Below are 27,872 nucleotides of genomic sequence, written 5' to 3' on the forward strand. Positions count from 1 at the left end.
AGAAGAAGCGTTAGTGAAAATTGCAGTTTACAGTGAGTGAGAGGACAGGTGTTGCGAGCATTGATGCAGGCAGACAAACGTTTGCTGTTAGTCGTTGTCAAGTGACACCTGGTTTCTGCTTTCAGCTTTAGGGGCTTAATTTTGTGCTTCAATTCAATAATATTCCTTTGACTTGAGAAATGATGATGATTGTCAAAAAATTCTTGAATCTATAACTAAATTGGAATTATGTATCAACTTTACGACAAATGATATTATAATTGCCATGCGTAGAATATTTGCCAATTAAAACTTTATATTTTAGTCGAGTCGCGAGATGAATTGTGACTCAAATTTAAAAGAGAAGTATTGTTTTGATTCTTTATTTTCAACAGTTTACACAAATATTAGTTTGTGATCGAAATAAAATCTCCAAAGTTATCTAAACAAGGATTAAGCTACATTTTGATTCGATTTAACTGAATTCAAAATATTTCTTTTATTTCATAATTGCATATGTACCTTGTAAACTAAATATGTATGCTCAATATTGAATAAATATCTGCAACTTAAATTTTCCAATTATAATAATCATAATCATAATTATAAATTGTTGAGATAACCAAGTGGCAATAATTGATTACAGTGATACCACTGACCATACTCACTGGACACTCGATTTCGTTTTCTGGATAATTTTTCCAACAGTACGCAATATCGATTCCAGAGTGCGCATCGATCGATTTGAAGAAATGCTATCCCAGTTAGAAAATGCCACCCAATTTAAAAAAACAGGCAATTTGTACGATAAAATTGGGCTAAACAGGTATATTTCTCCTAGAGGGCATTTTTTGTCACATTTTTCAGGTTCGTCACTTGCCGTCGATATTACGAACCTACAAAATCTGACAAAATAAATAAGACAGAAAATGGCTGAATTTTTGTTCTAAGTGTCATGTCAGTGTGATCAGTTGTGATACGATAGATAAGGAAAAATTAAAAAATTTGGAACTTTCCAATATTGTAAATAAATTAGGCAATTTTTTGAGGAATTTTTTTTCTGGCCCCAATTTTGGCAGGTTAAATTTATTAGAATTTAAAAAAAAACAAACACAAACAATAAAGTAAAATGACAAAAATTATTATTAAAAATAATAATGATTCAAATCTTCCAAAGATAAAAAAACATGAGAAAAATACAAAATATTATAAACAAAACAATAAAAGTGTAAAATATGTCTAACACTTAGCTCAAAATATTTTTTTTTTTAAATTATCAAAAAAATTCAAAAACAACCAAAACATACAAAAAATAATAAATTAATGTTGATGACAAATGAAAATTTGTTTACGAAAACCATTTGATCGGTAAATAAAGCACTGATAAGCTGATATAACTGCGTAGGAGAAAATTATTGATCGCCGAGAACTCCTGGCGCCAATTAGCTCATCATTCCCGATGCTTCGTTTTCCACCAAGTCAACCAGAACTCGTATTTTATTTTACAGATTATATCGTATATAATGTTATTTAAACACATTTTCGTATATCTGCACCTACAATGTGCGGCCCATGCATATTCTTTATCGTATTTAAATGCATTGCATGATTTCATTTCGACAAGAAGAGGAACTCGTATTAATGTACATATGAACTTGACTTTGTGTACGACAAAAAATCCTTGAAACAACAGATATACGATGATCAGCCGTGATTGACAGATGCTACCGTCAAACGGGGCATCATGCAAAAGCAGGGTTAGATGCAACATTTGTATACCACAACACTCATTCAATTTTAATTTCAATATACTGTAATAAAGTTATCATTGAATGATAACAAATTGATGATGACATAGTTTTTAACATCTTGAAAGAGATTTTAAAAGTTTCTGGTTCTCATAAAAAATTAAAAAATCGAGCAATATATGTACAATTTTTTACATTTTTCGATGCCTTAAAAAACTTTACCCAGTATGACAGATTGGCTCATTGATATCACCTACAAACTTTATAATGCTTTCATTATCCTTTACCCACACTGTTGGTGTAAAAATATTTTTCGGACAATCACCATTTTTTTTTAAATAAATATTTTTATAATTCACTTAACAGTCTGGGGCAACAAATTGAAAATCAGAACAAAACCTCATAAATCTCGTTTCCATATACTGGGATATGATTATTTTGCATTATGCGTTTGTTAGCATTCAAATTTCATCCATGCTAAGATTTATTTTCATGATTTAGGCTAATATAATATTTGTAGTATTTTTTTACCCCTAAATGTATGCAGCAAAATTACACTTTTTCCTTGAAAACATTTTTTATAGAAAAATGTAAAAGTTAATTCGAACAAACCAAAAATTACTGCAATCGGTGCGTCATGCGTTATGTCATCACAAATGTATAAAAAACTATAAATTTTCAAACGTTTCCATTCGATTTTTCATTAATAACAGAGTTTGTTGCAATTTACCCCTTTTTCTTAGTAGGGTGAAAATCGCATGTTTTTGAAAATTTAAAAATAACTGATCAAACCAATAATTTTTTTGACTACATCAATTTGGTGTCCCATCAACCTTAAAACTTTTGATGTACAAGAGGAATGATTATCTGTAGGCATTAAGATTTTAGAAGCCATTGAAGTTGAAAAATGATGCATGTTGCCCCAGTTGACGGTATGCATAAAATAATTCGAAATTAAGATTTTTTTAAAATGAAATACGATTTATATTATCATAACAACCAGGTGTTAGATCTTAGGAGAAAGTACATTTTTCTATCAAACAAGATTGCTGAGAGATGAGAGATTATATTTTAAAAAGAAAAAATATAAAATGTCGGAAGAGTGATACCTACAGTCGATAAGTTCAGCGATCCAAAAGTACTAAGGAATCTGCTGGTAATAAAAGTTCTTCCCAGCGTGTTCACATTTAGCGCGGCGGCGAAACATTTCTACCCGAAATCCAGGCCGATGCTGTATCCATTTTTGTACCTGCCGATGAAAATAAAAATTCACAGGAAATTTCCGATAGGGATCAGGAAGCCTCCGAAAACTGCAAGATACTGTTGTTATACACCTATATGCTTAAATTACAGGCTTATTTTTTTGGCTGGCAGCACATGACTAGTTGATAAAATTCGAAACTGGTCTACCGAATTCCATATTACCCACGCTGCTTTGAATTCCCTTATAGGAATTCTGAACTCTGACTCACATTTAATTTTCCGAGCGATGCCTGCACCATTTTGAGGACGCCTAGAAATCTGAACATAATCAGTATAGGGAATGGTGGAAAGTATTGGCATCAGGGTGGTGAGAGCTGCCTGCGCAAAGCATTGACTTCAATTAATAAGCCCTCATCAATATCGCTCAACATCAACGTAGACGGTCTGCCAAAAAGTCGTCAAACTTTCCATATTGTTACGAAAGATGTCGTATTTAAGGATCTTCGCAATCGCATATTGAGCGAAGACCTACAAGAATACAATCTCAATCATCTATATGATGATGTAAATTGTCCTATTATATTTCAAAAAGAATCACGGTAGTCGTAAATGATTCGCATGACAAATCGTGCAAATCGTAATTCAATACAATCCAAATCAAAAATATGTGTGCTAATGTACCTATATGGCCTCCAAAATGATACGTATATACTAGGGATGTACCGAATAGTGGTATTTGGCGAACCTTTTCAACTATTCGGCCAACAAATATTCAGCCGAATATTCTGTGGAGTTTCAATAGAAATACTTCTGTTTCTACTGCTATTTCTAATAGAAATCTTCTATTTCTGCCATCTTAATGTCCCTCATGTTTTTAAGTCGATTATTTCCAACCAGATGTATCAGATATTTTTTAGTAGATGTCTCTTTCAGTTTCAAAATGTTATCATTAGCTTAAAGGACATCAGATGACTTTAAACCAAGGTTGCCGAAAAAAATTATGAATTTTTGCAAATAAAAATTCTGATTTTCTGTGATATTATCTGATAATTCTGTGACAGTTTTCGGTGATGGTACATAATAGTATTTAAAAGCTTTGAAAAATTGGCCTTTTCCACAATTTACATGGAAAAAATCAATTAACATAACCCATCATATCAGATTTTTCCAAGACAAACTAAGAAATAAAAAAAAATTTTACAGAAAAATATTTATAATTTTGGACAAACGTACAAAATTTAAATATTCTGTGGAATCTGTGATTATTTACAAAATTCTGTTTTCTGTGATACAGATTCTGTGGTAAAAATTTGCTCAAAATTCTGGGGGCGTTTATCGCAAAAGAGATCAGATTCCAGTGAAATCTGGGACAAATCATGCCAAAATAGGTGTTAAGCTATTTGAAATTGGTTTTTTTTCATATCGAAATAGATGAATGTCTAATTTTTGCTAGATATCCTCAAAATAGTTGCCAAAAAGAACGATGATCTTTAACCTTAAGCATACAATACTTTCAACGACACGTTTCAACATGGTCGGGTCTGAACAATTTTTTGAAAAACTTGTAAAAAATAGGGAAACCTGAACATAAACTAGGCATTATTCCCATACATACAAGAGGAAAAAGAAATGAAATATAAAGTTTTCATCGAATTACAACAGCAGTGTTCAAATTATACCTAGCGAATAAATTTACTCTTAAAAACCGTTTTGTAACAGAAATTCAAAAAATTTTCAAAAAAACATTTGATTTTTTTAATTTGATTTTGCAAAGGATCTGAATAAACCCGGGTAAAATCTGGAAAGTGTTAAAAATATGTGGCCATTCCAGTCAGATTTAACTTTTCTTGAATTCTTTTTATGATTAATGGGCAAGCCTGGATACATAAAAAAAATTGGAATAAATGATAATCAAAGTATAAAGCTATCTATAGTGAAAAATACACGGATACATATGAAATGTTTTACTAAAACCATAAGTTTATGATGATTTTTAAGGTTTTTCAACATTACTTTTGGATTTTATTTATAAATTATTCACCATCAATTGAAAAATTTGAGAAGTCTGTTTGGGCGATCTTGATTTTTTCGTTAATCATTTAATTTTCAATTGATAATTCGTTAATATTTTTCAAGAAGAGCTATGTAACTCAGTTCGTTTAAATTTTGGTTTCAATGTATCGGATCAATTCCATTCGTATTGGAGAAGAGTGTTTTGAACTTTATTAATAAAGATAACCACCGATATTTTTGTTTGATAATTAATTTTTACGGCTTTATGGTTGGAATTTTTCAAGATTTTGAAAACCATACATGGATAGAAATAATAAGAAGAAAACTATTGCGTTGAAAATGAGCGGGTAGAAATTTTTAAGAAGCATTTTCATCACTGATAAGTTTTCATCACATACTTAACTTTTATTCAGCACGGACCAACTATTTTGAATTTTCTTTTTTTTTTTAATTTTATGAATTCCATTTATAGTTTTCAAAATCTTGAAATTTTTTCACTAAGAGATCTTAAAAATTCGCCGATAAAGCTGTAAAAATTAATTATGAAAGTGTTTTGAACTTTTGAAAATTTTATCCAAAGGGAAAAATTGAAGAAAATTCAGATAATTTAAAGGGTATTTTTTCTTATTAAATGGCTAGATTACCACCAGAAGATCCAATTTTTAAGAACTGTGATGTTTTTCCACAATGAGATTAAGAACATTTTTGCTTTGCCTCTTTAAATCTATGACTTTTATACATTTGCAAAAATGATTTCTTAAAAAATGTTGAACTTCCATTTCAAATCTACTATTTAGTTATTTTTAAAATTTTATTATCCTTATGAATCTTATTTTTCAATATGAAGAGTTGATTTTCATATTTAGATATGTTTCCAATTTTGTTCCTCAAATTTCAAAGCCCAATGAATCTGCAACCACCGGGACCTTTTTTCACTGGAAGGAAAACATAACACAAATTGAACACCATAGCAACTTATACTTTTGCACTAAGAAAAATTGAAGCGGGCTGAAAATGATAATGAAATTTGTATATATTTTTCGACGTGTCATTAGTACAGTGTATCAATCACTTACTAACCAGTTAAGACACGAATCTAAGGTTAATGAAAATGTGGTGCAGTGTTATATCAGTTTATCAGTGAATAAAGTGTTCGGGCATGTTGCCAAAATCTAAAGTATTGGTCAAAGTCATCAAAAAACTGGGTTATTTACCTGACTTCAACAGTAAGTAGGGCAGTGTGCTAAAATGAAAAGGCATGCTTAAGTCTCCACTGTTCTATGAATAAATTTGACAGATCGAAACCCCTTCTATTAACCCCCCCTCGGTATTGGTCTAAGGTTGCCAGAATTTTTTCAGCACGTATCCGGGTCAGACAAATCCATGAAATTTTATATAAATCTGTGCAATTTCTGGGCAAATTTTGAAAACCCAGAAATTACTCAACAAAAATAATGAAAAAAAATTGAAAAAAAACTTTTTCTTCAAATCTCATCGACAGATTATAATGCATGTTTTAGGGTTCAAATACCATTTCATGATTATTTTTATAAAACTTGCTAAAAAAATTTCATTTCAAAATTTTCACTACACAATACACAATTGATTATTGGAATTGTCAAAAATGAATATTTTCAACTATGTATAAATATGTTGAGGTTCAAGGTAAGTTTTGATCGCTATCTCAGATCTTCCGGTAAAAAAAATCTTGCTTAAAAAAACAACATTCAACTTTTGCTTTGCTTTGGTGTTACCCCTTTTTTTAATGAACCAATTTTCAAAACTCAAATTTTAGTTTTTATCGTTAGTTTGATTATTATCTTCATAGAATATACATAGTGAACTAGTTCACTTTTTGGTTTCATTAACGGAAGTTTTCAAGTAAAATTAGACTTTTGATTAACTAAAACTCTTAGCGCTGGGAACTTACCCAAATACGCTCAAATTTGGCCAGAGTACTTGAAAGTGATAAAGTATCAATCTCTGTTAGTGGCAGTGTGATCAGCGAAATAAGTCGAAAAGTGGACTAGTCTTATATTTAGTCACTCAAAAATCTCAGTCCTTAGTAAATTGGAATGGTGATTATGATAATTGAAATTTGAGCTTCAGGTCACATATCGACCCGAACAGCTTTGGAAGGTTAAGAAATTTTTCGTGTGGGCCGCCAGCAAATCAAATCTCTGAAATTTGGCCCGCCTGTTGAAAATGTTGGCCCTCCATATCGTAGATTAACTAGAAGCGTTTTCGTAGGTCTATAAAAAATGTAATTTTTTTTAAAGTTAAAGGATTCTTTAGTCAGGGTGTCCTAAGCTTTGGCATAATCATGCAAAATCTAAATATCAAAGTTCCATCGACATATTTGTCCATATTGGTTTTTATTAGTATTTTTTCGCTTGTTTTACACTCTGTGATGAATCTTCAACAAATAATATCTTCATAAGGATTTTTTTTCATTTTTGACATTAGTAACATAAAACAACCTGAGATTGTTCAAAATAATGTCTTTAGATATGAGCATATTTTTTTTCATCTTTCAACTCAATCCGCAACATTTTGACAACGTTGCTTGAAATAAAACTGCAAACACAAGATTAAAAAACTATTTTTCGATACCGCTTTTTAACAATAAAGTCTGCTTCATTTAATATTGGAACAAATTCTTTTGCTCATTGTGGCGCTCCTAGTGGACGGATTTGGAAACTTTTTTCACCCACGTGTCGGGAAATTCATTACCTTTCACCATGTATTTATGTCATAACATCAAACGATAGCATTTTGTAAACAATCGCCATGGAAGCCGAACGGAGAGATCAAATTGGGCACAGTTTTCTTGAAAATCCATTGTTGTCGGCATCGAAGCTAGCTAAACAGCTTAAAATGCCCAGAAATACCGTATGGCGTGTTATCAAGCAGTACAAGGAAACATTGACGACGGCTCGGAAGCCGCATTCGAAGCGTCGGAGTGGAACTGTCGACCGGAAACTGCGTGGGAAAGTCATCAAGGCCGTCAAGAGGAATCCCAATCTTTCAGACCGCGATTTGGCCAATAAGTTCCAGGCCGCTCACAGTACGCACAGTGCGACGAATTCGTCTCCGGGAAGGAATAAGGTCATTCCGAGCCAGCAAACAGCCAAATCGGACGCTGAAGCAGAACAATGTGGCCAGAATCCGTGCTCGAAAGCTGTACGACCAAGTGCTGACCAAGTTCGACGGTTGTAAATATGCAGGTTTTTATGTTCATCTTGTCCGGGAGCGACCACAAAAACCATTTGATAGATTGAGACCAAAAACAACACTGAAGAAAAGTTTTAAAATAGTGGCTCCAGAGAGCAGAAGTTGTTGATCTTTAATTTGAAAAGTATCTGGCATTCTGTTTTTTTTATAACAGGTAAGCTACACTGCTTGAAATTTTTCATAGTTCTGAGTATGAGTTTGAGTTTTGAGTGTAATAAATATTGATTTTTAATCTACTTCAAGAAGTTTGACGGCTGCATGGTAAGTTTAAAGCTGTTCAATTCAGGCTTAGTTTGTCACAAGAGGTTGCTCTAAAATTTTGACCCAAGGTAATAATCATACTTTATTGTATTGTAAGCCTACTTGGTTGAATGATTCAAGTTAATCAAAGCAATCGAAAGATTCCTTTTAATTCAACCACGTTAAATGAGAAGTTCAGATACCGGTATTTCGATAGCAACTTACTATCTTCTTCAGTGAACGTTTTGAACTTTTCATTTACCGTGGTTGAATTAAAAAGAATCTTTCGATTGCTTTGATCAATAATCATAGTTTGTTGTTGTGACAGCTTCAAACGTGCATTTTGGGTTTGAATATATCTTGTGTTTTAGGCAAATTTGCACGTTCTATAAGTCAACGATATTTGATAATTGGGAGTGCAGACAAAAAATATAAAAGTGATAATGTCACAGCAATTTATGTGCAGACTTCAAGTTCTATGAGTGATTTCTAAAGCATGCAAAAATACTAGGAAAAATTTAAAAGACGAGGCTTGTTTGTCAAAATTAAGTTTGGTACAATATTTTGAATCACCTGGTTGTAATAAATTAATCTTTTAATCAAATAAGAATATTCACTTTAGCACATTTTCAGCAAAAACGTTATAACTGTTTTTGGATTGAAAACCAATCGTAAATAACTTACTTAAAGTAGACGAAAACGGTGACGGCCAGCATGAGGGCCACCAGACTAACGATGTATCCGGTGTAGTAGATGATGGAGGTGAGCTCGACGATGTGCGACGGTGAATCGGTTGTGTGCTCGCAGGCCGCATAGTGGCTGTAGTTTTCCCAAGTTCCATTCGCCTGGCAGAACCGGGTGGCATTTTCTGTTTTGAAGATAAAAAAAAAGATTTAAAAATCATGTTTTCAGTTATGAGTTGCGTTTTTTTGTTGTTGAAAATTTCTTTCCTGAAGGAAAGATTCCATTACAGAAGATGGTCAGATTAGCCTCTGTGGTTTGACTAGTTTTGACGTCAGTTTTAATTGAAAAGGCACGGTCCTTGGGCAAAGCCCCGATCTCAAAATCAACCCATCTCGCCCGTTGCCGGGATCGAACATAAATGAGCAAAACATCATCTCAGCGAAAGAGTGGTTCCGGCTTCATCTTCTAGTAACCCGCACACCGGATGATAAACGAAGATTAAGATGAAGGTTTAGCAAAAGTTAAGCCCTGATGCTAGTGCTTCTTCAATTTTCCTCGCTTATCGAAAGATTCATTCCCTCGATAGAAGACTTAAAATTGAACAAAAAAAAAACTAAAGATTTCTTGAAATTTAGAAAAAAAAAAACAACAGAGTACGGTTACTCACCCACAGTCAAAAGAGCACTTCCCCCGTAGTTTATTATATTTGTGCAAAGCTGTGATAGGAAATAAACTTTACTTCACAGATTTGAACAAGAAATCCTTTCAATGCGGAAGGAAAAACTTTACTCTATCTTTTCTCCGGTGAATAATAGTTAGGAATGCAGTGCCAAATCCTGTTATGCTGGAATGCACTCGATGGAAGTTTTTTTCCTTCTCTTATATTTTCCCAGTAAATCGGCACGAAGGTGAAGAAAAACGAATGATTCTTCCGCATTCGTATTGGAAGCAAAAAAAAAGTAGGAGGATAAACTTTTCCTATCAGATGCTGATGATACGACGAGCGAGTGAGATGGCAAGCAGCAGATCGTTTTCCGGATAAATCTTGAGAAAGCAGTTCGAAAGCCGAACAAATTGAATAGGAAAACTTAGTTTGTTTTTGTCGAGTGTTCTCTCCTGTTCTTCTTCTTCCGAAGCAAGTCGAGGTGATGGAAAACTGTTTGAAAACTGTTTCGAAATGTTTGCCAGACTCTTGCCACCTCAAGTGGGGATCCCGAAATTGCCAAGTTGAGGCAGCCACTAAGTGGCCGGCCAATATGGGGTTTTGTGTTTTGATTTCGGTCTTGTTATTGTGCAAGCAAACTCGATTAGGCCGACCTCTCCGCAACTTTTTTGTGAGCTAACTTACGTGTAACGTCATAATGGACGCCCTTGAATTCTTCGAAGCACGGAAGAACTGCCCAGGTACCGCGTGGAGTTTTCGGCCAGCACAGGATCTTGTCAAAGTGCGCCGAGCAGCCATCGAATGGAATCTAGAAACGAAAGTTGGAAAGTTCGAAATTAGTATGACTACCCTAACAAAAACAGAAATGGAGAAAACAGAAAAAAACGGAAACCGGAAACAGGAAACAGGAAACAGGAAACAGGGAGCAGGAAGCAGGAACCAGGAAACACGAAACAGGAAATAAAAAACAGGAACCAGGAAACAGGATACTGAATATAAGAAACAAGAAACAGGGAATAAGACACGCAAAAAACAAAAGGTAAAGAAAAAAAGAGCAACAAAAACAATATAATAAATAAGTAAAAAGAACATAACGGAAAATAGTGAAGAAAACACGAAAAAAAATAAAGAGAAAAGATGCAAATCAAGAAAAAAAGACAGAAAAAGAAAATGAGGAAAGAAGGAGAAAATAATGATACAATAGTGATACATAAAAAACCATAGAAAAAGTTATCATTTATATGTTAAATTTTGTGATTTTTTTCTCATATGATTATCCGTACCTTTTGAACATATTTGTGAAACAATTGAAGTGTTTTTGTTTTGTTTTTAATTATTTTAACTTATTTTTAGAGTCATTGTTGTGCAGGTTTATTTTCATGTATTGTATTTTTCAGTATTTTGTATGTCTAATTAGAGTCACTCTTTTGTACCATTTTTATGTAGTTTTTTTTCTGTTTTTTTTGTTGTTCTGCTTATTTTTTATGTATTTCTATTACTTTTGAGTAATATAAGCGTATTTTTAAGGATAGTGTTGCGTAATTGAGCTATGGCGTAATTTTGTGTCCTGTAAATTTAAAGTTTTATTTTTGTGAATGTAGTTTATGTGCAATGTGATCGTGATTTTTGGAGATTTTTGGTGATAGATTTGTGATATTTTTATTTAAATTTCAGAAAAAAAATTGTTATTAAATGTTATTTTTTGTCACTTTTTGTTCTATTTTGAGTTCGTTTATTTGATTTATGTGTTTTGTTCTTGTGCCATTTATTATACTGTTGCAAAGCTTTTGTTTGCTATTTTTACCAGTTTTTTTAATTTTTCATTATTTCGTGCTTTTTTAATGTGGTTCTTTAATTTTTTTTTAATCGTAGGTAATTTCATAATTAATTTATGAAATTTTTTGAAAATTTTTTTTTCATCAAATTCATTTTATTATTTCAGTTGAATTTCTTGGAAATTCTGGGAATTGGTATTGTTATTGTGGATTAATTGTAACTGGATAAGTTTGTTTATTTTTTTGTGTCATTGTTGTGTTAGTTCTATGTCATTTTCGTGCCATATTTTTTAAATCATTTATCTATCCTTTTTGTGTTATATTTGTGGTATTTCAGTATCATTTTCTTGTCATATCTTTGTAATGCCTTTGTTATTATTGTACCATTTGTGTCATTTTTATGTAAAATTTGTGCCATTTTTGTCACATTAATATATCTTTTTTGCGTCATGTTTGTGTCATTTATGTATTATTGTAATGTATTTTAAGTGTAATAGTTGTTTCATATTTGTGACAATTTTATTTCATACTTCGGAGACCTTTCTGTGTCATTTTTGTGTAATTTTTATGTCAATTATTTGAAGTTTTGGTGTTTCTTTGTCATTTTGTGCCATTGATGTAATTTGTGTATAAATTTTGTGCCATTTATGTTTGATATTTGCGTTACTATAGTGTCCTTTTTGTGTAATTTCTGTGTAATTTTTATGACAATTTAGTCTCATTTTTCCGTCAATTGTGCGTCATTTCTCTATTTTTTTAGTGGTAATATTTTTGTCCTTTTTGTGTAATTTTTGTGTAATTTATGTGTCATTTCTGTATCATTTCTGTTTCACTTTTGTGTCATTTTTGTGTCTTTTTTGTGTCATTTTGTGTAAATTTTGTGTATTTTATGTGTCATTTTTGTGTCATTGTTGTATATTTTTTGTATATGGTATGTGTGATTTTTGTTCAATTTTTGTGTAATTTTGTTAAATCTTTGTGTAATTTTGGTGTAATTTTAATGTTTTTTTATGTTAATTTTGTGTAAATATTAAGTAAAATTTGTGTAAATTTTGTTTAAATTTTATGTTATTTTGTGTAATTTTTGTGTCTTTTTTGTGCCATTTTCGGATCTTTTTTGAATCGGTTTTGTACCAAGTTTTTTTTTTGTTATTTCTGTGTCTTTTTTGTGTCATTTTTGTGAAATTTTTGTTTAATTTTTTAAAATTTATGTATGATTTTTGTATGATTTTTGTGAGGTTTTTGTGTAATTTTTGTGTCATTTCTTTGCTATTTTTGGGCCATTTTTGTATGATTTTTGTGGTTTTTTGTGCCATTTTTGTGTAAGTTTTGAGTTATTTTTGTATTATTTTTGTGTTATTTTTGTGTTATATTTGTGTTATTTTTGTGTAATTTTTAATGTCATTTTTGTGCATTTTTGTGTCATATTGGTGTGTTTTTGAAATATTTTTGTGTATTCTTTTTGTATTTTATGTGTAATTTATGTGTTATTCACGTGTTATTTTTGCGTTATTTTTGTGTTATTTTTGTGTAATTTTTGTAACTCATTTCTGTGTCATTTCTGTATTATTTTTGTGTCAATTATGTGTCATTTTGTGCCATTGTTGTGCCATTTTTGAGTAGTTTTCGAGACATATTTGTGTCATTTTTGTGTCATTTATGTGTCATTTTCGTGTAATTTTTGTGTCGTTTTTGTGTCATTTTTGTGTTATTTTTGTTTAATTTTGTATAATTTTTGTGTCATTTTTGTGTCATTTTTGTGTAATTTTTGTGTTATTTTTGTGTAATTTTTGTGTAATTTTTGTGTAATTTTTTTGTAATTTTTGTGTAATTTTTGTGTAATTTTTGTGTATTTTTTGTGTAATTTTTGTGTAATTTTTGTGTAATTTTTGTGTAATTTTTGTGTAATTTTTGTGTAATTTTTGTGTAATTTTTGTGTAATTTTTGTGTAATTTTTGTGTAATTTTTGTGTAATTTTTGTGTAATTTTTGTATTTTTGTGTGTCTTTTTCAAGTGAATTTTGTGTCAATTTTTGTCGTTTTTGTGTCATATTTGAGAAATATTTGGGTCATTTTTGTGTCGTTTTTGTGTTATTTTGGTGTCTGTTTTGTGTCATTGTGTGGTATTTGTCATTTTTGTGTCATTTTAATGTCAAACTTTAGTCATTTGTGTCATTTTTTGTCATTTTTATCATTTTTGTATCATTTTGTGTCATTTTTGTGTCATTTTTGTTTCATTTTTGTGTCATTTTTGTGTCATTTTCGTGTAATATTTGTGTTATAATTTGTGAAATTTTTGTGACATTTTTGTGTTACTTTATCAATTTTTGTAATTTTTGTAATTTTTGTTATTTGATTAATTTTTGTAATTTTTGTCATTTTTGTCATTTTTGTCATTTTTGTCATTTTTGTCATTTTTGTCATTTTTTGTCATTTTTGTCATTTTTGTCATTTTTGTCATTTTTGTCATTTTTGTCATTTTTGTCATTTTTGTAATTTTTGTCATTTTTGTAATTTTTGTCATTTTTGTCATTTTTGTCATTTTTGTAATTTTTGTCATTTTTGTAAATTTTGTCATTTTTGTCATTTTTGTCATTTTTGTCATTTTTGTCATTTTTGTCATTTTTGTCATTTTTGTCATTTTTGTCATTTTTGTCATTTTTGTCATTTTTGTCATTTTTGTCATTTTTGTCATTTTTGTCATTTTTGTCATTTTTGTCATTTTTGTCATTTTTGTCATTTTTGTCATTTTTGTCATTTTTGTCATTTTTGTCATTTTTGTCATTTTTGTCATTTTTGTCATTTTTGTCATTTTTGTCATTTTTGTCATTTTTGTCAGTTTTGTCATTTCTGTCATTTTTGTCATTTTTGTCATTTTTGTCATTTTTGTCATTTTTGTCATTTTTGTCATTTTTGTCATTTTTGTCATTTTTGTCATTTTTGTCATTTTTGTCATTTTTGTCATTTTTGTCATTTATGTCATTTTTGTCATTTTGGACGTTTTTTGTCATTTTTGTCATTTTTGTCATTTTTGTCATTTATGTCATTTTTGTCATTTTTGTCATATTTGTCATTTTTGTCATTTTTGTCATTTTTATCATTTTTGTCATTTTTGTCATTTTTGTCATTTTTGTCATTTTTGTCATTTTTGTCATTTTTGTCATTTTTGTCATTTTTGTAATTTTTGTAATTTTTGTAATTTTTGTAATTTTTGTAATTTTTGTAATTTTTGTAATTTTTGTATTTTTTGTCATTTTTGTCATTTTTGTCATTTTTGTCATTTTTGTCATTTTTGGCATTTTTGTCATTTGTGTCATTTTTGTCATTTTTGTCATTTTTGTCATTTTTGTCATTTTTGTCATTTTTGTCATTTTTGTCATTTTTGTCATTTTTGTCATTTTTGTCATTTTTGTCATTTTTGTCATTTTTGTCATTTTTGTCATTTTTGTCATTTTTGTCATTTTTGTCATTTTTGTCATTTTTGTCATTTTTGTCATTTTTGTCATTTTTGTCATTTTTGTCATTTTTGTCATTTTTGTCATTTTTGTCATTTTTGTCATTTTTGTCATTTTTGTCATTTTTGTCATTTTTGTCATTTTTGTCATTTTTGTCATTTTTGTCATTTTTGTCATTTTTGTCATTTTTGTCATTTTTGTCATTTTTGTCATTTTTGTCATTTTTGTCATTTTTGTCATTTTTGTCATTTTTGTCATTTTTGTCATTTTTGTCATTTTTGTCATTTTTGTCATTTTTGTCATTTTTGTCATTTTTGTCATTTTTGTCATTTTTGTCATTTTTGTCATTTTTGTCATTTTTGTCATTTTTGTCATTTTTGTCATTTTTGTCATTTTTGTCATTTTTGTCATTTTTGTCATTTTTGTCATTTTTGTCATTTTTGTCATTTTTGTCATTTTTGTCATTTTTGTCATTTTTGTCATTTTTGTCATTTTTGTCATTTTTGTCATTTTTGTCATTTTTGTCATTTTTGTCATTTTTGTCGTTTTTGTCGTTTTTGTCATTTTTGTCATTTTTGTCATTTTTGTCATTTTTGTCATTTTTGTCATTTTTGTCATTTTTGTCATTTTTGTCATTTTTGTCATTTTTGTCATTTTTGTCATTTTTGTCATTTTTGTCATTTTTGTCATTTTTGTCATTTTTGTCATTTTTGTCATTTTTGTCATTTTTGTCATTTTTGTCATTTTTGTCATTTTTGTCATTTTTGGCATTTTTGGCATTTATGGCATTTGTGTCATTTGTGGCATTTTTGTCATTTTTGTCATTTTTGTCATTTTTGTCATTTTTGTCATTTTTGTCATTTTTGTCATTTTTGTCATTTTTGTCATTTTTGTCATTTTTGTCATTTTTGTCATTTTTGTCATTTTTGTCATTTTTGTCATTTTTGTCATTTTTGTCATTTTTGTCATTTTTGTCATTTTTGTCATTTTTGTCATTTTTGTCATTTTTGTCATTTTTGTCATTTTTGTCATTTTTGTCATTTTTGTCATTTTTGTCATTTTTGTCATTTTTGTCATTTTTGTCATTTTTGTCATTTTTGTCATTTTTGTCATTTTTGTCATTTTTGTCATTTTTGTCATTTTTGTCATTTTTGGCATTTATGGCATTTGTGTCATTTTTGTCATTTTTGTCATTCATTTTTGTCATTTTTGTCATTTTTGTCATTTTTGTCATTTTTGTCATTTTTGTCATTTTTGTCATTTTTGTCATTTTTGTCATTTTTGTCATTTTTGTCATTTTTGTCATTTTTGTCATTTTTGTCATTTTTGTCATTTTTGTCATTTTTGTCATTTTTGTCATTTTTGTCATTTTTGTCATTTTTGTCATTTTTGTCATTTTTGTCATTTTTGTCATTTTTGTCATTTTTGTCATTTTTGTCATTTTTGTCATTTTTGTCATTTTTGTCATTTTTGTCATTTTTGTCATTTTTGTCATTTTTGTCATTTTTGTCATTTTTGTCATTTTTGTCATTTTTGTCATTTTTGTCATTTTTGTCATTTTTGTCATTTTTGTCATTTTTGTCATTTTTGTCATTTTTGTCATTTTTGTCATTTTTGTCATTTTTGTCATTTTTGTCATTTTTGTCATTTTTGTCATTTTTGTCATTTTTGTCATTTTTGTCATTTTTGTCATTTTTGTCATTTTTGTCATTTTTGTCATTTTTGTCATTTTTGTCATTTTTGTCATTTTTGTCATTTTTGTCATTTTTGTCATTTTTGTCATTTTCGTCATTTTTGTCATTTTTGTCATTTTTGTCATTTTTGTCATTTTTGTCATTTTTGTCATTTTTGTCATTTTTGTCATTTTTGTCATTTTTGTCATTTTTGTCATTTTTGTCATTTTTGTCATTTTTGTCATTTTTGTCATTTTTGTCATTTTTGTCATTTTTGTCATTTTTGTCATTTTTGTCATTTTTGTCATTTTTGTCATTTTTGTCATTTTTGTCATTTTTGTCATTTTTGTCATTTTTGTCATTTTTGTCATTTTTGTCATTTTTGTCATTTTTGTCATTTTTGTCATTTTTGTCATTTTTGTCATTTTTGTCATTTTTGTCATTTTTGTCATTTTTGTCATTTTTGTCATTTTTGTCATTTTTGTCATTTTTGTCATTTTTGTTATTTTTGTCATTTTTGTCATTTTTGTCATTTTTGTCATTTTTGTCATTTTTGTCATTTTTGTCATTTTTGTCATTTTTGTCATTTTTGTCATTTTTGTCATTTTTGTCATTTTTGTCATTTTTGTCATTTTTGTCATTTTTGTCATTTTTGTCATTTTTGTCATTTTTGTCATTTTTGTCATTTTTGTCATTTTTGTCATTTTAGTCATTTTTGTCATTTTTGTCTTTTTTGTCTTTTCTGCCATTTTTGTCATTTTTGTCATTTTTGTCATTTTTGTCATTTTTGTCATTTTTGTCATTTTTGTCATTTTTGTCATTTTTGTCATTTTTGTCATTTTTGTCATTTTTGTCATTTTTGTCATTTTTGTCATTTTTGTCATTTTTGTCATTTTTGTCATTTTTGTCATTTTTGTCATTTTTGTCATTTTTGTCATTTTTGTCATTTTTGTCAGTTTTGGCATTTATGGCATTTGTGTCATTTTTGTCATTTTTGTCATTTTTGTCATTTTTGTCATTTTTGTCATTTTTGTCATTTTTGTCATTTTTGTCATTTTTGTCATTTTTGTCATTTTTGTCATTTTTGTCATTTTTGTCATTTTTGTCATTTTTGTCATTTTTGTCATTTTTGTCATTTTTGTCATTTTTGTCATTTTTGTCATTTTTGTCATTTTTGTCATTTTTGTCATTTTTGTCATTTTTGTCATTTTTGTCATTTTTGTCATTTTTGTCATTTTTGTCATTTTTGTCATTTTTGTCATTTTTGTCATTTTTGTCATTTTTGTCATTTTTGTCATTTTTGTCATTTTTGTCATTTTTGTCATTTTTGTCATTTTTGTCATTTTTGTCATTTTTGTCATTTTTGTCATTTTTGTCATTTTTGTCATTTTTGTCATTTTTGTCATTTTTGTCATTTTTGTCATTTTTGTCATTTTTGTCATTTTTGTCATTTTTGTCATTTTTGTCATTTTTGTCATTTGTGTCATTTTTGTCATTTTTGTCATTTTTGTCATTTTTGTCATTTTTGTCATTTTTGTCATTTTTGTCATTTTTGTCATTTTTGTCATTTTTGTCATTTTTGTCATTTTTGTCATTTTTGTCATTTTTGTCATTTTTGTCATTTTTGTCATTTTTGTCATTTTTGTCATTTTTGTCATTTTTGTCATTTTTGTCATTTTTGTCATTTTTGTCATTTTTGTCATTTTTGTCATTTTTGTCATTTTTGTCATTTTTGTCATTTTTGTCATTTTTGTCATTTTTGTCATTTTTGTCATTTTTGTCATTTTTGTCATTTTTGTCATTTTTGTCATTTTTGTCATTTTTGTCATTTTTGTCATTTTTGTCATTTTTGTCATTTTTGTCATTTTTGTCATTTTTGTCATTTTTGTCATTTTTGTCATTTTTGTCATTTTTGTCATTTTTGTCATTTTTGTCATTTTTGTCATTTTTGTCATTTTTGTCATTTTTGTCATTTTTGTCATTTTTGTCATTTTTGTCATTTTTGTCATTTTTGTCATTTTTGTCATTTTTGTCATTTTTGTCATTTTTGTCATTTTGGTCATTTTGGTCATTTTTGTCATTTTTGTCATTTTTGTCATTTTTGTCATTTTTGTCATTTTTGTCATTTTTGTCATTTTTGTCATTTTTGTCATTTTGGTCATTTTTGTCATTTTTGTCATTTTTGTCATTTTTGTCATTTTTGTCATTTTTGTCATTTTTGTCATTTTTGTCATTTTTGTCATTTTTGTCATTTATGTCATTTTTGTCTTTTTTGTCATTTTTGTCATTTTTGTCATTTTTGTCATTTTTGTCATTTTTGTCATTTTTGTCATTTTTGTCATTTTTGTCATTTTTGTCATTTTTGTCATTTTTGTCATTTTTGTCATTTTTGTCATTTTTGTCATTTTTGTCATTTTTGTCATTTTTGTCATTTTTGTCATTTTTGTCATTTTTGTCATTTTTGTCATTTTTGTCATTTTTGTCATTTTTGTCATTTTTGTCATTTTTGTCATTTTTGTCATTTTTGTCATTTTTGTCATTTTTGTCATTTTTGTCATTTTTGTCATTTTTGTCATTTTTGTCATTTTTGTCATTTTTGTCATTTTTGTCATTTTTGTCATTTTTGTCATTCTTGTCATTTTTGTCATTTTTGTCATTTTTGTCATTTTTGTCATTTTTGTCATTTTTGTCATTTTTGTCATTTTTGTCATTTTTGTCATTTTTGTCATTTTTGTCATTTTTGTCATTTTTGTCATTTTTGTCATTTTTGTCATTTTTGTCATTCTTGTCATTTTTGTTATTTTTGTCATTTTTGTCAGTTTTGGCATTTATGGCATTTTTCTCATTTTTGTCATTTTTGTCATTTTTGTCATTCTTGTCATTTTTGTTATTTTTGTCATTTTTGTCATTTTTGTCATTTTTGTCATTTTTGTCATTTTTGTCATTTTTGTCATTTTTGTCATTTTTGTCATTTTTGTCATTTTTGTCATTTTTGTCATTTTTGTCATTTTTGTCATTTTTGTCATTTTTGTCATTTTTGTCATTTTTGTCATTTTTTTCATTTTTGTCATTTTTGTCATTTTTGTCATTTTTGTCATTTTTGTCATTTTTGTCATTTTTGTCATTTTTGTCATTTTTGTCATTTTTGTCATTTTTGTCATTTTTGTCATTTTTGTCATTTTTGTCATTTTTGTCATTTTTGTCATTTTTGTCATTTTTGTCATTTTTGTCATTTTTGTCATTTTTGTCATTTTTGTCATTTTTGTCATTTTTGTCATTTTTGTCATTTTTGTCATTTTTGTCATTTTTGTCATTTTTGTCATTTTTGTCATTTTTGTCATTTTTGTCATTTTTGTCATTTTTGTCATTTTTGTCATTTTTGTCATTTTTGTCATTTTTGTCATTTTTGTCATTTTTGTCAGTTTTGGCATTTATGGCATTTTTCTCATTTTTGTCATTTTTGTCATTTTTGTCATTTTTGTCATTCTTGTCATTTCTGTTATTTTTGTCATTTTTGTCAGATTTGGCATTAATGGCATTTTTCTCATTTTTGTCATTTTTGTCATTTTTGTCATTTTTGTCATTTTTGTCATTCTTGTCATTTTTGTTATTTTTGTCATTTTTGTCATTTTTGTCATTTTTGTCATTTTTGTCATTTTTGTCATTTTTGTCATTTTTTTCATTTTTTTCATTTTTTTCATTTTTGTCATTTTTGTCATTTTTGTCATTTTTGTCATTTTTGTCATTTTTGTCATTTTTGTCATTTTTGTCATTTTTGTCATTTTTGTCATTTTTGTCATTTTTGTCATTTTTGTCATTTTTGTCATTTTTGTCATTTTTGTCATTTTTGTCATTTTTGTCATTTTTGTCATTTTTGTCATTTTTGTCATTTTTGTCATTTTTGTCATTTTTGTCATTTTTGTCATTTTTGTCATTTTTGTCATTTTTGTCATTTTTGTCATTTTTGTCATTTTTGTCATTTTTGTCATTTTTGTCATTTTTGTCATTTTTGTCATTTTTGTCATTTTTGTCATTTTTGTCATTTTTGTCATTTTTGTCATTTTTGTCATTTTTGTCATTTTTGTCATTTTTGTCATTTTTGTCATTTTTGTCATTTTTGTCATTTTTGTCATTTTTGTCATTTTTGTCATTTTTGTCATTTTTGTCATTTTTGTCATTTTTGTCATTTTTGTCATTTTTGTCATTTTTGTCATTTTTGTCATTTTTGTCATTTTTGTCATTTTTGTCATTTTTGTCATTTTTGTCATTTTTGTCATTTTTGTCATTTTTGTCATTTTTGTCATTTTTGTCATTTTTGTCATTTTTGTCATTTTTGTCATTTTTGTCATTTTTGTCATTTTTGTCATTTTTGTCATTTTTGTCATTTTTGTCATTTTTGTCATTTTTGTCATTTTTGTCATTTTTGTCATTTTTGTCATTTTTGTCATTTTTGTCATTTTTGTCATTTTTGTCATTTTTGTCATTTTTGTCATTTTTGTCATTTTTGTCATTTTTGTCATTTTTGTCATTTTTGTCATTTTTGTCATTTTTGTCATTTTTGTCATTTTTGTCATTTTTGTCATTTTTGTCATTTTTGTCATTTTTGTCATTTTTGTCATTTTTGTCATTTTTGTCATTTTTGTCTTTTTGTCATTTTTGTCATTTTTGTTTTTGTCATTTTTGTCATTTTTGTCATTTTTGTCATTTTTGTCATTTTTGTCATTTTTGTCATTTTTGTCATTTTTGTCATTTTTGTCATTTTTGTCATTTTTGTCATTTTTGTCATTTTTGTCATTTTTGTCATTTTTGTCATTTTTGTCATTTTTTTCATTTTTGTCATTTTTGTCATTTTTGTCATTTTTGTCATTTTTGTCATTTTTGTCATTTTTGTCATTTTTGTCATTTTTGTCATTTTTGTCATTTTTGTCATTTTTGTCATTTTTGTCATTTTTGTCATTTTTGTCATTTTTTTCATTTTTGTCATTTTTGTCATTTTTGTCATTTTTGTCATTTTTGTCATTTTTGTCATTTTTGGCATTTTTGTCATTTTTGTCATTTTTGTCATTTTTGTCATTTTTGTCATTTTTGTCATTTTTGTCATTTTTGTCATTTTTGTCATTTTTGTCATTTTTGTCATTTTTGTCATTTTTGTCATTTTTGTCATTTTTGTCATTTTTGTCATTTTTGTCATTTTTGTCATTTTTGTCATTTTTGTCATTTTTGTCATTTTTGTCATTTTTGTCATTTTTGTCATTTTTGTCATTTTTGTCATTTTTATCATTTTTGTCATTTTTGTCTTTTTTGTCTTTTTTGCCATTTTTGTCATTTTTGTCATTTTTGTCATTTTTGTCATTTTTGTCATTTTTGTCATTTTTGTCATTTTTGTCATTTTTGTCATTTTTGTCATTTTTGTCATTTTTGTCATTTTTGTCATTTTTGTCATTTTTGTCATTTTTGTCATTTTTGTCATTTTTGTCATTTTTGTCATTTTTGTCATTTTTGTCATTTTTGTCATTTTTGTCATTTTTGTCATTTTTGTCATTTTTGTCATTTCTGTCATTTTTGTCATTTTTGTCAGTTTTGGCATTTATGGCATTTTTGTCATTTTTGTCATTTTTGTCATTTTTGTCATTTTTGTCATTTTTGTCATTTTTGTCATTTTTGTCATTTTTGTCATTTTTGTCATTTTTGTCATTTTTGTCATTTTTGTCATTTTTGTCATTTTTGTCATTTTTGTCATTTTTGTCATTTTTGTCATTTTTGTCATTTTTGTCATTTTTGTCATTTTTGTCATTTTTGTCATTTTTGTCATTTTTGTCATTTTTGTCATTTTTGTCATTTTTGTCACTTTTGTCATTTTTGTCATTTTTGTCATTTTTGTCATTTTTGTCATTTTTGTCATTTTTGTCATTTTTGTCATTTTTGTCATTTTTGTCATTTTTGTCATTTTTGTCATTTTTGTCATTTTTGTCATTTTTGTCATTTTTGTCATTTTTGTCATTTTTGTCATTTTTGTCATTTTTGTCATTTTTGTCATTTTTGTCATTTTTGTCATTTTTGTCATTTTTGTCATTTTTGTCATTTTTGTCATTTTTGTCATTTTTGTCATTTTTGTCATTTTTGTCATTTTTGTCATTTTTGTCATTTTTGTCATTTTTGTCATTTTTGTCATTTTTGTCATTTTTGTCATTTTTGTCATTTTTGTCATTTTTGTCATTTTTGTCATTTTTGTCATTTTTGTCATTTTTGTCATTTTTGTCATTTTTGTCATTTTTGTCATTTTTGTCATTTTTGTCATTTTTGTCATTTTTGTCATTTTTGTCATTTTTGTCATTTTTGTCATTTTTGTCATTTTTGTCATTTTTGTCATTTTTGTCATTTTTGTCATTTTTGTCATTTTTGTCATTTTTGTCATTTTTGTCATTTTTGTCATTTTTGTCATTTTTGTCATTTTTGTCATTTTTGTCATTTTTGTCATTTTTGTCATTTTTGTCATTTTTGTCATTTTTGTCATTTTTGTCATTTTTGTCATTTTTGTCATTTTTGTCATTTTTGTCATTTTTGTCATTTTTGTCATTTTTGTCATTTTTGTCATTTTTGTCATTTTTGTCATTTTTGTCATTTTTGTCATTTTTGTCATTTTTGTCATTTTTGTCATTTTTGTCATTTTTGTCATTTTTGTCATTTTTGTCATTTTTGTCATTTTTGTCATTTTTGTCATTTTTGTCATTCTTGTCATTTTTGTAATTTTTGTAATTTTTGTAATTTTTGTAATTTTTGTAATTTTTGTAATTTTTGTCATTTTTGTCATTTTGGTCATTTTTGTCATTTTTGTCATTTTGGTCATTTTTGTCATTTTTGTCATTTTTGTCATTTTTGTCATTTTTGTCATGTTTGTCATTTTTGTCATTTTGTCATTTTTGTCATTTTTGTCATTTTTGTCATTTTTGTCATTTTTGTCATTTTTGTCATTTTTGTCATTTTTGTCATTTTTGTCATTTTTGTCATTTTTGTCATTTTTGTCATTTTTGTCATTTTTGTCATTTTTGTCATTTTTGTCATTTTTGTCATTTTTGTCATTTTTGTCATTTTTGTCATTTTTGTCATTTTTGTCATTTTTGTCATTTTTGTCATTTTTGTCATTTTTGTCATTTTTGTCATTTTTGTCATTTTTGTCATTTTTGTCATTTTTGTCATTTTTGTCATTTTTGTCATTTTTGTCATTTTTGTCATTTTTGTCATTTTTGTCATTTTTGTCATTTTTGTCATTTTTGTCATTTTTGTCATTTTTGTCATTTTTGTCATTTTTGTCATTTTTGTCATTTTTGTCATTTTTGTCATTTTTGTCATTTTTGTCATTTTTGTCATTTTTGTCATTTTTGTCATTTTTGTCATTTTTGTCATTTTTGTCATTTTTGTCATTTTTGTCATTTTTGTCATTTTTGTCATTTTTGTCATTTTTGTCATTTTTGTCATTTTTGTCATTTTTGTCATTTTTGTCATTTTTGTCATTTTTGTCATTTTTGTCATTTTTGTCATTTTTGTCATTTTTGTCATTTTTGTCATTTTTGTCATTTTTGTCATTTTTGTCATTTTTGTCATTTTTGTCATTTTTGTCATTTTTGTCATTTTTGTCATTTTTGTCATTTTTGTCATTTTTGTCATTTTTGTCATTTTTGTCATTTTTGTCATTTTTGTCATTTTTGTCATTTTTGTCATTTTTGTCATTTTTGTCATTTTTATCATTTTGGTCGTTTTTTGTCATTTTTGTCATTTTTGTCATTTTAGTCATTTTAGTCATTTTAGTCATTTTTGTCATTTTTGTCATTTTTGTCATTTTTGTCATTTTTGTCATTTTTGTCATTTTTGTCATTTTTGTCATTTTTGTCATTTTTGTCATTTTTGTCATTTTTGTCATTTTTGTCATTTTTGTCATTTTTGTCATTTTTGTCATTTTTGTCATTTTTGTCATTTTTGTCATTTTTGTCATTTTTGTCATTTTTGTCATTTTTGTCATTTTTGTCATTTTTGTCATTTTTGTCATTTTTGTCATTTTTGTCATTTTTGTCATTTTTGTCATTTTTGTCATTTTTGTCATTTTTGTCATTTTTGTCATTTTTGTCATTTTTGTCATTTTTGTCATTTTTGTCATTTTTGTCATTTTTGTCATTTTTGTCATTTTTGTCATTTTTGTCATTTTTGTCATTTTTGTCATTTGCATTATTTTTGTCATTTTTGTCATTTTTGTTATTTTTGTCACTTCTGTCATTTTTGTCATTTTTGTCATTTTTGTCATTTTTGTCATTTTTGTCATTTTTGTCATTTTTGTCATTTTTGTCATTTTTGTCATTTTTGTCATTTTTGTCATTTTTGTCATTTTTGTCATTTTTGTCATTTTTGTCTTTTTTGTCATTTTTGTCATTTTTGTCATTTTTGTCATTTGCATTATTTTCATTATTTTTGTTTTTTTGTCATTTTTGTCATTTTTGTCATTTTTATCATTTTTGTCATTTTTGTCATTTGCATTATTTTCATTATTTTTGTCATTTTTGTCATTTTTGTAATTTCTGTCATTTTTGTCATTTTTGTCATTTTTGTCATTTTGGTCATTTTTGTCATTTTTGTCATTTTTGTCATTTTTGTCATTTTTGTCATTTTTGTCATTTTTGTCATTTTTGTCATTTTTGTCATTTTTGTCATTTTTGTCATTTTTGTCATTTTTGTCATTTTTGTCATTTTTGTCATTTTTGTCATTTTTGTCATTTTTGTCATTTTTGTCATTTTTGTCATTTTTGTCATTTTTGTCATTTTTGTCATTTTTGTCATTTTTGCCATTTTTGTCATTTTTGTCATTTTTGTCATTTTTGTCATTTTTGTCATTTTTGTCATTTTTGTCATTTTTGTCATTTTTGTCATTTTTGTCATTTTTGTCATTTTTGTCATTTTTGTCATTTTTGTCATTTTTGTCATTTTTGTCACTTCTGTCATTTTTGTCATTTTTGTCATTTTTGTCATTTTTGTCATTTTTGTCATTTTTGTCATTTTTGTCATTTTTGTCATTTTTGTCATTTTTGTCATTTTTGTCATTTTTGTCATTTTTGTCATTTTTGTCATTTTTGTCATTTTTGTCATTTTTGTCATTTTTGTCATTTTTGTCATTTTTGTCATTTTTGTCATTTTTGTCATTTTTGTCATTTTTGTCATTTTTGTCATTTTTGTCATTTTTGTCATTTTTGTCATTTTTGTCATTTTTGTCATTTTTGTCATTTTTGTCATTTTTGTCATTTTTGTCATTTTTGTCAATTTTGTCATTTTTGTCATTTTTGTCATTTTTGTCATTTTTGTCATTTTCGTCATTTTTGTCATTTTTGTCATTTTTGTCATTTTTGTCATTTTTGTCATTTTTGTCATTTTTGTCATTTTTGTCATTTTTGTCATTTTTGTCATTTTTGTCATTTTTGTCATTTTTGTCATTTTTGTCATTTTTGTCATTTTTGTCATTTTTGTCATTTTTGTCATTTTTGTCATTTTTGTCATTTTTGTCATTTTTGTCATTTTTGTCATTTTTGTCATTTTTGTCATTTTTGTCATTTTTGTCATTTTTGTCACTTTTGTCATTTTTGTCATTTTTTGACATTTTTTGTCAATTTTGTCATTTTTGTCATTTTTGTCACTTTTGACATTTTTGTCATTTTTGGCATTTTTGTCAATTTTTGTCTTTTTGTCATTTTTGTAATTTTTGTTTTTTTTTGTCATTTTTGTCAGTTTTGCCAGTTTTGTCATTTTTGTCAGTTTTGTTATTTTTGTTATTTTTGTCTTTTTTGTCATTTTTTGTCATTTTGGCATTTTTGTCAATTTTTGTCATTTTTGTAATTTTTGTCATTTTTGTCATTTTTTGACATTTTTGTCAATTTTGTCATTTTTTTCATATTTGTCCTTTTTATTTATTTTGTTATTTATAACTGATAAATTTCTGTTAAAATATATTAAAATAAGCCCAATTTTTTTAAAGTTTAGCTGGGGTACCCTCAAAAAGAGTCATTATGGTTTAATTGGTGTCTGATTAAAGGATGAGTGGGAAAAACAAATTTATCGTTTTCTAATCCCACCATAATTTCTACCATCCTTAGCTGTACGAACGCTCACCTCGGCTTGTGCATCCAGGTGTGCCTGCAGCAGACATTCTAGCTCGGCGTTGTCCGCGAATGCCTCGTAGAGATCCGGCGGAAATGTGCTCCCGTTAACGTGGTCCGCCACCCTGATCTAGCCCGGGAGACCCTTTTTTCGCACCACCCTAGTAAGGTTTTCTTCCCGCGTTTGCTTTCTGTTAGGATTTTTTTTCCGTATCCTCTTCAAGCACACAAATTTTCCACACCCGCACACACAGTTAGTTTTTCTTTATTTGCTCGTCGTTAGTTTTTCCACCCACTATTTGTGTGCAACGATTTTCCACTTGGTTAAGCTGCTCAGCACTCCAGCCAAGATTTTTAATCAGCAGCAACTTTGCACCAAGAGGACGTCCACGAGGATACCTACACAAAAATTTTGCGCTCGTTCAGGTTTTGTTTGATGACCACAAGACCGAGGATTGTTTGTTCCTAATTGGTTTGGAGAAATGGCGTCCACTGTCCCATTTGTCACTCACCCATTCGGCGGCGTGTTGCAGCAGAAGAAAAAAAACAAAATGGATTGCTCCACCTCACCTTGGGAGGTTGGAAAATGGCGGCAGACAGACACGGTGGAGGTTATTTGTGATTTGTTGCCATTTTATTCACTGGAAGCCACTACACAGAACATTATTGTTGGTGCCATTCAACCGATGCACAGAAGTCTAAACAAAGAAAGAAAAACAAAAACAATTAGATTGTGGTGAATGGTGAAATTTGTCGTCGTTCTGCCGCGTCGATGTAATTTAGTGACTCAATTTAGATTCGTTTATTTATGCTGCAATTGAGCCACCATTATGCTATGACCATGGCTTATCGTTAATGATGTTTTCTGGGTGAGTGTGACGCCAGTTAATGAATTGGGATGTAAATGTAATTAAACCTTTGGTCAGATGAGAGGAAAACGATAAAGCTGAATTTTGAGCCTAAGCTTCACTGCTAGAAAACACTTAAAAAAAACTGAATAAAACTGAAAGCGGGTCATAACGAATTCTAGTCATGGTTTACCCTCCCACCATTAAGAGTCCAAAATGCTAAG

General features: G+C 27.6%; 1 protein-coding gene and 1 long non-coding RNA gene across 5 annotated transcripts in view; both read right to left on the bottom strand.

Annotated features, from left to right (window-relative positions):
* The window catches only part of LOC129755687 (diuretic hormone receptor-like), a 121,384-nt gene extending 112,111 nt beyond the window's left edge, over positions 1–9,273 (bottom strand). For both annotated transcript variants that reach the window (XR_008739302.1, XM_055752304.1), the window contains exon 1: positions 9,102–9,273. Coding sequence is in view for 1 of the 2 variants with exons in the window: in XM_055752304.1 (XP_055608279.1) it covers positions 9,102–9,133 (32 nt within the window). In the remaining variant the exon portion in view is untranslated. The remainder of the gene's footprint in view (positions 1–9,101) is intronic.
* A 1,176-nt stretch (positions 9,274–10,449) lies between these two features.
* Positions 10,450–27,872, bottom strand: part of LOC129755688 (uncharacterized) — a 45,195-nt gene continuing 27,772 nt past the window's right edge. For all 3 annotated transcript variants that reach the window (XR_008739305.1, XR_008739304.1, XR_008739303.1), the window contains exons 2-3: positions 26,814–27,498; positions 10,450–10,573 (exon numbers count right to left, since the gene is read on the bottom strand). This is a non-coding gene — a long non-coding RNA (uncharacterized LOC129755688). The remainder of the gene's footprint in view (positions 10,574–26,813; positions 27,499–27,872) is intronic.

This window comes from Uranotaenia lowii, chromosome 3, assembly GCF_029784155.1.
Source record: "Uranotaenia lowii strain MFRU-FL chromosome 3, ASM2978415v1, whole genome shotgun sequence".
Classification (NCBI taxonomy): Eukaryota; Metazoa; Arthropoda; class Insecta; order Diptera; family Culicidae; genus Uranotaenia; species Uranotaenia lowii.